The sequence below is a fragment of the Hevea brasiliensis genome, chromosome 7 (genome assembly GCF_030052815.1).
Source record: "Hevea brasiliensis isolate MT/VB/25A 57/8 chromosome 7, ASM3005281v1, whole genome shotgun sequence".
NCBI lineage: Eukaryota > Viridiplantae > Streptophyta > Magnoliopsida > Malpighiales > Euphorbiaceae > Hevea > Hevea brasiliensis.
In genome coordinates this window covers 12325066-12335438 of record NC_079499.1, presented here as the reverse complement: position 1 = coordinate 12335438, position 10373 = coordinate 12325066, and the positions used below count along the sequence as shown (strand labels likewise).

The 10373-nt window shown below is 26.0% G+C and overlaps 1 protein-coding gene across 1 annotated transcript; it reads right to left on the bottom strand.

Annotated features, from left to right (window-relative positions):
* Nucleotides 1-1884: 1884 nt before the first annotated feature.
* LOC110656634 (uncharacterized) lies at nucleotides 1885-2626 on the bottom strand. Its single transcript, XM_021813503.2, has one exon. It carries the CDS (start codon nucleotides 2507-2509, stop codon nucleotides 2084-2086), a length of 426 nt encoding a protein of 141 aa, XP_021669195.1. The 5' UTR covers nucleotides 2510-2626; the 3' UTR covers nucleotides 1885-2083.
* Between the last annotated feature and the right edge of the window lie 7747 nt (nucleotides 2627-10373).

Here is a 10373-nt window from a genome sequence, read left to right as displayed (position 1 = left end):
CACAGCTCTCAAGTGGTAGTGGTAGTACAATAAATCTAAAGCCCAAATTGTACTTGAAGCATCACTACAAGAAGCAAAAGTTAGAAAAAAAAATGGAGGTTTAGATTCAAAAACAGAGTTGGAAGTGTATCTCAATGAGGCAATTCAAGAGGACAAGGAAGATTTTGATCTCTTAAAATGGTGAAAAATCAATTCTGAGAGATTTTCTATCCTTGGAAAAATGGCAAGAGATATATTGGCAGTCTCAGTTTCAACTGTTGCATTAGATAATGCTTTTAGTACTGGTGGGAGAGTACTAGATCCCTTTAGGAGTTCTTTAACTCCCAGAATTGTGGAAGCTTTGGTATGTGCACAAGATTGGACACGTTCCTCAAATTGTCCAATAAATGTTGACGAAGATTTAGAGGAACTTGAAAAGTTTGAAGAGAGTATGTAATAAATACATGTATTTAGATAATTTTTATCTTTTAATATTTTTATTTCAATATGGATTGATTTTTTTTTCCCATTATATAATTCAATTTTCAGTACTGCCAAGTGTTGGCCTAACTCAATTAGGGGGATCAAGTTGTTCAACCCCTACCCTTAACTCTTAGATGTAAGTTTGATTGTTTAAAGTTTTACATTATTTTATGCTTTCATTAATTATTATATATCAATTGTCTTCTTTTTTTTTTTTTTTGTAGGTTCCCAAAGCTATTGCCTGTTGCCTCTTCATTTGAGGATGTTTTTGGATTTGGTTGGACTGCTCAAAATCAAATTATTGGAGATTTGATGGATTTTAATATTATGTTTAATTTTGTTGTTATTTGATGAATTTTAATATGGACTGTATTTAGCTTTTATCTTGTTGTAGATTTGGTATTTTATTATTATGTTGTTTTATGGATTTTAATAATAACTGAACTGGATTGTATTTAGAGTATGGTTGTGGTTATTTTAGCTTTTATTTCAATTATGTTTTGTTTTATGGTTTGGCATTTGATGCTTGGATTATTATTTGGTTTAGTGGTTTTATACTTTTATTTATATTATGGTTTATTTGGCATAGTGACATTTTATTAAATTGATTGTTTATTTGATGCTACACAATTGATTTTATATGAATTGTATACCATGAAGTGTGAATAAATGCAAATATGCAATTTACAGGTCAAGCAAGTTTGGCATTTGAAAAAAATTGAAATTTCGGTTTTTCATTAATCGAACCGAACCGAACCGATAATGATTGGTTCGGTTCGGTTCGATTTTTCTCCAATAAACGGTTCGGTTCGGTTTACAATTTATGAGATTTTCAGTTATCCGTTATTTCGGTTCAGTTCGGTTCAGAACCGAACCGACCGAATGCTCACCCCTAATTCAATGTAACTTATCCTACATTATAATTACTCCACTTTTGTATTAGTTGTAACCAAATTTGTAATAACTAATGTGCGATGAGATTATTACCGTTGCCACTACTTTTGGTATAAATACTGTTGCTTTTGCTGAATTATCAAGCAGTCAAAAGCTCTTTTAAAGTGCTTTCAGAACCAAGGCCGAAAGAGCACATCAGAAGTATCTCAAAAGCAGGATTACCATAAGCTTTCTTTTTAAGCAAGGTTTTTTTTTTAAATAATTTTTTAATTCATAATAGTATTACAATAATATCATAAAGTATAATTTATTACAAAAAAGTAAAAATTCTATTATTCGTTGAAACCCTCTTGCACCCTGATCTCTATTCCATCTAAATTCATTAGAACAATTAACTTAAGATTTATTCCCAATAATCTTCACATTTAAGCTTAAACATTTTGATTATTAAAGATTGCTCCAAGCCAGAGTAATTTCTAATCTATTGTTAGCAAGCTAACCAGAACAGAATTTGCACCATCTTCGATCTCAGTAACATATCAAAACTTTTATTTTTAATTGGTAAAAGATCGAAGCTTAGAAGTTAGAATACAATGGGAAAATTAAAGAAAACAAAAACGAACATGAACTAGACTTTCAACTCATGCGAAAGCAAAGGTGGAAAAATAGAAAGGATGATAAAGTTGCTGTAGAAATATCATATATAGATGTAGAGAATGCCAAAAATTTAAGCAGCAGCCACAGTACGAGCAGAAGTAGACTCCCTCTCCACAGCTTTCTTCAAGAGACTATCTTCTTCCAACACCATCTGAACAGGCAAAAAACCCATCCCATTAGCCATGGCCAGCATCATCTTCTTCGTCTCTTGCTTGAACTCCTCCAAATCCACTCTTCCATTCAAGTCATGATCGAACTGCTCAAACAGAGAGCTATATACTCGAGCCAGTTCTTCTGGTTCTCTCTTCACATCTATCCCAAAGTGAGTCTCGAAAACCCTCAGACTCTGCAGCTCCTTTAACATTTCTGTGTAGGAAAGCAGACCATCTTGGTCAATGTCGAGGTGGGCAAAACGTTCACGTATTGACATAGTGAATGCTTCCTCGTCCTCCACAAAGTTGACAATGGTGGCACCGTCCAAAACTTCCACACTCATTTTGGTGGTATATGTTTGAGTTGAGATAAAGACTTAAAGAACAGCTAGAACCAGGGGATCTAAGCGAAAGATTTTAAAGAGGAAGGATTTGATTTTGGTGATGAATCAGAAGTAGGGTTTGTGTTATATATATAGTTGCATGGAAGAACATGCCAAAACAATTAATTATACTTTAGCTTAATTTTTGGGTCCATTTTATTTATCTTTTCTTCTTTCCGTGAAATTATACTATTGCCAATTTGACTAGGTGTAAGGTTGGTTTCGGATGGTGGATGGTAGGTAAAAGAAAATTGTTTTTTCAAAAGGTGTTTTGTTTATTTATTTATTTTAGAGTTTTTATAATTAAAATTTTAAAATTAATTTTAATATTTTAAAATTAAAATATATTTTTGTGACTGTCATACGCAAGATTCTCTTTTGAGCGAGATTTTATTTCTCTAATTAATTTAATTTTGGTAGACTTGCTTTTGGACAAAATCTGAGGCCATGGATTTTCTGCCACAGCATGATTCTTAAAACTGTGTGCGATATTGTGTTCATGGTCATTTGAGGATAGTGCCATAGGAAGTTAATGGAGGTGGCCTCTCACGAAAATACCTATGTGGAAAGGGCATTGGTGTTGTGATACAATGTTACTGCTGCTTTTTCACAGTATTCATGAAAGCTTATTTCTGTGGGAGTTGATGAATTTGGATAGGCGCTAGCTGGTACTTCCTACAGTGAAGAGGTCCTGATTCAAGCAAAAAAGAAAATAATTATGCTAAGAAGGAGAGAAGAATTGATTTATTAGATTAGTGGTGACATTGGCTCGGGCTCGGTAGGTTCTCTCCTTGGTGCATTTTGAAATTGATTTTGTTAGTTTTGCGCAGCTGGAGTTCATGATTGTAGCCAAATTTAGCTGGAATTTTATTATTTAGTGGTCTGCATTTAGGATGTTGCTATTACATGTGAGTTTTCTATTTATTTATTTGTGATATTAGAGCTAAAAGGGAATTTAAAGGGCGATGCAGCTTCTCATTTCTTGGCCTAATTAATCTGTCTAAATCATATGAAATCCCATGGAATCTGTTTTTAGAATTGTAATTTTTTGGATAGCATAACTAGAATATGCTTGTGACTTGTCCATTGTTTATAGTTTTTAGCTCTTGTGGGTGCGACTTGAGCATCAAAATCGGGCTTTGGAGTTGCAGCTTCTAGTTTTAGTTCTTGTGACCTTTAAGTGTTGGCTTGTTGTCTTGCTCTTTTGGGGTGATTTAATTTCTTCGGTCTAGGAGTTATTGACTTGGATTGTAAATTGTAACTTCTTCACCTTTTCCTTTGCTAATTTAATAAAAGTTTTTTTTTTTTTACCTACAAAAAATATTTCTAAATTATTAATAAAATAAATAATCACTAGGGTCATATCCAAAATTATGAAATTTAGAATTTAAATTTAGTCAAATATGTCCCACTTTAGAAAATCAAATCAATTTCGTTTTAATTTTTAAAAAATTTTTAAAATATCATATTATAAAAAAAATTTAAAGAAAAAGCGTGAAAAATATTTTTTATATTTGAATATTAATTTAAAAATATAATTAGATTAATATCAAATATTTCAGCTATTTTTTTTTTCTTTTACAATTGAATTATGTAATTGGATTGGTTAGATATATAGCTCTCTCATGTCAACTCAAATATTATTAATAATTTTAACTGTAAAATTAAATTTGATTATATTATATTTCACAAGGTTTAACAACGTATGCTAAATTCAAAGGATTAAGAAAAAAAAATTAAGTTGAAAATGGCTCAAGTGGGCCTTCTGGTTCCCTCGTAAAACTTTCAATGGGCTAACAATGGCTGAACCACCAATTTAAACTTTTTCTTTCAAAAACAACGAGACCCACAGAGATTGATGGAGAGGTGACTTCTTCTTCAGGATACCAAAAGGGTTGGCCACTGGAGCACTGTGCAGCTCCCGGTTTTTTGCTGCACTTTCGGTGAAAGTCGTTTCTCATGATATATGGCTGTGCATTCACCGCTTGTCCGTTCATCAATGCCCACAATTTAATTGATTTCTTATTTATTTCTTTTCTTAATGTACCAGATCTTCTTTCATACAATTAGATCCGATTAGTAGATGACTTTATTTAATAATATTAATTATTTTAATAATAATAATTAATTATTCTAATAGTTATAAGCAGTATTAATAGCTGTTAATAATTTTATTAATTATTAATATTAGTTATTTATAAAATGATTAAAGCAGAAGTATTCTGTTAAATTAGCTATTAAATATAAAAATAGTAATATAATTTTATTGATTCTAATCAAAACGCTCCCTCAATCTTTCAGGCTGTGTTCGTTAACAACTTTAAAAATAACTTTTAGAAGTAGACAGAGCATTTTGACTAGAACAAATAAGATTATATCACTATTTTTACATTTAACAGCTATTTCTATCGAATAATTTTATTTTAACAGCTATATAAGCAGTTAACTACTGATCGTTAATAAAACAATTGATAGCTATAAAAATAATAAATAACTACTAAAATAATTAATATTGCCGAATATGACCTAAAAGTTAAGAGGGTAATTTTTCATAAACTACTTTCTCGACCTCTAAATATTAGTATAAAAATTATACTATTGAGTAATATAAATAAGAAAGCTAATCAAAATATTAAATATTATATTAAAAATTATTACTAAACATGGAATCAAAATCAAATTTGACGGTTTTGGCTCAATTCGAATCTAAAGAAATAACATCAATCTGGAGAATGTAGGTTTCGTTGATAAGTTTATTATTTAGTTTTTAATTCTTAGACTAATATTTTGAAGGCAATTGCTTAATCAACAATAATAAGTCTAAATAGGTCTTTAAATTTTTCACCACAGATTAAGAGGGTGTTTAGTTGTCTATTTACTTTTAATTTTTTACTTAAAATATATTTTTAAATTTATAAATTAATTTAAAAATAAATAATTAATTATTTAATAAAACTAAATAAAATTAACTTTTAAATAATTTAAGTTTAGTTAAAAGAAACTAAAAGTAACTTAATATGTTAAAATAACTAAAAATAATATATCATTGGTTATTATGATTGTTAAAACGAGAATAATATTGATATTTTAAAAAATTATTAAAATAATATAATTTTTTACTAAGTCAAAATATAGTTTTAAAATAAATAAATAAGTCCTACTTTCGATTTCTGACTTATTTTAAATAATTTTTTAACTTATAAATCAAGTTAAATACTAATTTACATATATTTTTTTACTTTTAAATAGTTTCATCAAAATATAAACCAAATCAAACAGCTTATAAATAAGTGTAAAATCACCTTCTCTCTTTAATAATTCAAAATTCTTTATTTAAGGCTAATTAAATCCATAAGATGTGTCATTTAATTTTAAAACTTAAATTTTAAAACTTAAGATTTATGAAAACTCTAGAATAAGATTGGAAATTTAATAATTATAATTAAAATAAAAAAATAATTAAAATATTAAAATAAAAAATCATATAAATGTATAAAAAGACTAAACAAAAATTAATTATACAATATATGAGAATTTATAGAATTTTATAATAATTTTGCGTCTTACCTATATTTATACTTTTATTTCCATAATTTGTAAATAAAAATATACACATAAATAAAAATTATTTTTAAATCAATTCACGTCAACATTTTAAATTGAGATGTTGAATTATTTCTGCTAAAATTTAATGCCCTCTGCCTAAAACTTCTGTGTGTGATATGAAAGGACATTTGTCTATCTAAACATCCTCATCATGAACATTTGTTTCTCAAAAATTATATATATATATATATATATATATATATATATATATATATATATATATATATATATATATATATAATTTAATTTTTATATTTAATTTTTATTAAATTATTTAATTATTTTATCAAAATTTCTATTAATTAATTAATATTTATCAAATTTTATTTAATCTTTTTATTTTAATAAAATATTTAATTAATATGTGTCTTGGGAAATATTACTATTTATCCTCTAGTGAAATTAATTTATTTTTATATTTTAAAAATATATTATTTAAAAAAATATATTTTACAATGAAAATGAAAATTTTAATATATATATTTTTTCATTTAATTTTCTATTTTTTTAATTTTGTTATTAAAAATAATTTTTTTAAATTAACGTCATAATTACTTGAAAATTTAAGACAATTAATTAATTTTTTTTATACATTCAATTTATATAAATTTTCATCAAAAGATAAAAAATAAAGAAAAAATGAGAAGAAAAATAGTGTGAGTACAGAGAGATAAAAATTATAAGAAAAGAGAAATAAAGGGAAGTAAGTAAATAATAAGATCAAACTAAATCGTATAGATTAAATAATATATTTTTTAATATATAAAAATTAATTAATTAATTTTATTAAATTAAGAGATAAAATGATATTTTAATTAAAATTAAAGCCTTTAACTAACACCTTGTTTGGATGATGTGAAAAAGAAAAAGAAAGAAAAATAATAAGAGTAAAATATAGTTGAAAAGATATTTTTTTTATTTAGATAAAAAAAATAAAAAAAAAAATTATTTTATTCTCCCCTAGTCTTGGAAAGAGAATAAAAAATTAAAAAATTAAAATAATTTATACTTTGTCATTTTTTATTTTTTATTTTTTATTTTTTACTTTGAAAATAAGTGATAGGAAATAAAAAAAAATTATTTTTTTTTATTTTTTTTCTTTTTTAATAATTTATAGTGTAAAAAAATTAAAAAAAAATTAAATAGTATGATAAAATTAAATAATATATTTTTAAAATATAAAAATTAAATAATTAATTTTACTAAATAAAAAATTAAATAATAATTTTTGTTTTATTATTTTTAAGCTGATAATGTTTTACTCCCCCCAAGAACTTGTAGACGGGAACGTTTCTTTTTTCAAGGTGGTCAGTGAATCAAATTAATTCTTTTTATTTTATCCACTGACACACTCAAATTCAGTACGTAGTCACATTTTTGTTTACTGTTTTACCTGCTCGTCGAAGTACCACAGAAAACACGAAATTAAGCTCCTCAAATTTTACCCGGAGACTCGGCTTTCCCTGCAGGCTACCCATTATTAAGCTACTCTCCATTTTTATCTCACATACTGCGAAGAACATAGAGGTTCGACAGTGCACGTATTTGACACATTGTCCGGTGGGACAATATGACGAATGCTCCTGCAAAATCTCTCTCGACAGCACCCCAGTGTTTATTAACAGAGGAAAGGTACATCTGAGATATGTTGATGTACCCGAGATCTATCAGCAGAGGTCTGGAATTGACAGAGGAAAATTACATCTGAGATAGCTTTAATCACAAATGGTTGTGATGTAAATATAGCTCAGAAAAGAAAATAGAAAAATAAGGCATGGACGCCATAGACAAGGACAAGATTCTTGATCAACTACTCTCCATTTTCGAGGGTTTTATTATACTTGTTATTTTGGAATTGAGATAAACGACAATTAATTTCGCTAGGCAATTTATTAAATTAGGCAAATTGAAAATTTTGTTGTTTTTCTTAAGAAAATGGGGGAATCATTTTTGGATACAAGCCAACCATACCACCTTTCACTGTTGTGTTGCAGAGAGTCCCACACAATATGCTTCATCGCTTCCTCCAAATTTAGGAGAATGTTTGGAGTTCATTATAAACTTTAAAAACATGTTCTCGAATCTAAAAATAAAAATTAATTATCATTAATAATTAAAAATTATAATAAATAGAATATTCTTAAAAATTATCTTATTTAAATTTGAATTCAATTAAAATTTTTAAAATTTAAATTTATTTTAAACTATTTAAAATTTATTATTAACTACAAAATCTCGTTTCAAATCAGATTATTATTATTATTATTATTATTATTATTATGTAAAAATACTTAAATCTGTTTAATTTTATATATATCAATGAAAATTTATATAAAAATTTATTTTTATCAATAATTTATATAAAAAATTTTAATAATTACATAAAATATTTTAATTTTATTTTATTTAAAATAAAATATGTAAAAATTTATAAATATTATTATAAAAAATATATATTATATTTAATTAAATATTTATATAAATGGATATGAATAACAGATACTCAACATATAAAATCTAAACCCAACCTAAATTTATCGCGAGTATTAAATTTTAAACTCCAATTATATATTATCAAAATCTATCTTATTAAAGTTTGATCGAATCGTGTGCTGTTCCTAGCAATAATGGTTGCAATCTATACAATTTTATTTTTTAAATTTAGAAGATAATTATCTCATAACATAAATAAAAATTATTATTGCATAACGATATTTTCATAAATTGAGAAATCATAAAATATAAATATATTATTAATTAATATTTTCATTTTAAATTGATTTTTTCAAATATGTATTTTGAAAATCAGAGACTTGATATATAAGAAGAAGTTCAATTTTGCAATTGATTCCTTAAATTTGAATTAGAGAAAGAGGAGGTTTAGAAGAAAGGAATCATAAAAAAAAATAATAATAATAAAATAAAATAAAATTTTGAAGAGTGATGTGTAGTTGAATAGACGAAGAAGACACATAATGATGAGCAGTGGACGATGCTATTGAGAGAGGGCCAGAACCTTTAACTACCTTTTAATATGCTAAATTTCACCACCAATTTAATTATTTATATGTATTGGCATCCTTAATTATAAATTCTTTCTTTTACATTTTAATTTTACACATTTCTGCCCCAATTTGTGTGGATATATTGGATTACAATTAGTTTTGTGTTTGTTGCGAATTGTGGAAGCATAAAATCATAAAAAAATATATAAAAGAAATATACAAATATCAATTTTAATATAAAACTACATCCACGAGCACATCATCGTTACTTATTTTTAAATGATTCATATAATTCATAATATAGTATATCTCAGAATCCAAACCCATTTCTAAAAGGTCGAAACCCTCAAATCCAATTCAATCAAATGAGTTCGGATCTATCAGTTAAATTATCCGAAAATAATTTGACACTAAAGTAGAAAGTACAAAACCGAATACAAGAAGATCAAAAAAGATGTTTTGATGATTTGGTTCTGATTTAGTCCAGATAAATGGTAATGACTTCAAAAGTAAGGAGATAGGACAAAAAATGTTAAAATAAAAGAGATTATCGCTGAAAATTTCACAAACAATATACATTTTAATAGGTTAATATATCGCTCTCACTTTATAAATAAGTTCCTAACGCATATCTAAGTAACTTATTTTTCCATAAGTCATTACTTTGCTTTATTACATCCAAATACATTCTGAAAAATCACTCCGTCAATCTCATTTTTTCTTTGATTTCAGGCCATTCAAAGTCGAATACACTTATCAACCCGATATCTACAGTAGCATCAATTAGGTGATATTTATTTAATTACTAAACTAAACCAAGTTAGGCGATATGTAATGATTTTCTTAATGTTACATGCATAAATAATTTAATTAAATCTATAAATTCAAATAATTAGTTGCAAAGGGTAATCTTTTTCTTCTTTTTAATCCAAAATTATATATAACTAGTGCATCAACGTATGACAAAAGATATATATATATATATATATATATATATATATATATATATATATATATATATAATGAAATAGATATACATATATATATTATCCATTTCATTATTGAAGATGGTATGTAAGTGAGGCCCAACTACTCATTAACTAGTAGCCAGACTTGGATATGATGAGCTGTGAATGTAGCGACTGGTTTAGTTGTCTAGTTGATTCAATAGCTAAAATGATGGCCAAATAGCAATAATTAGTTTTTTTTTTTTT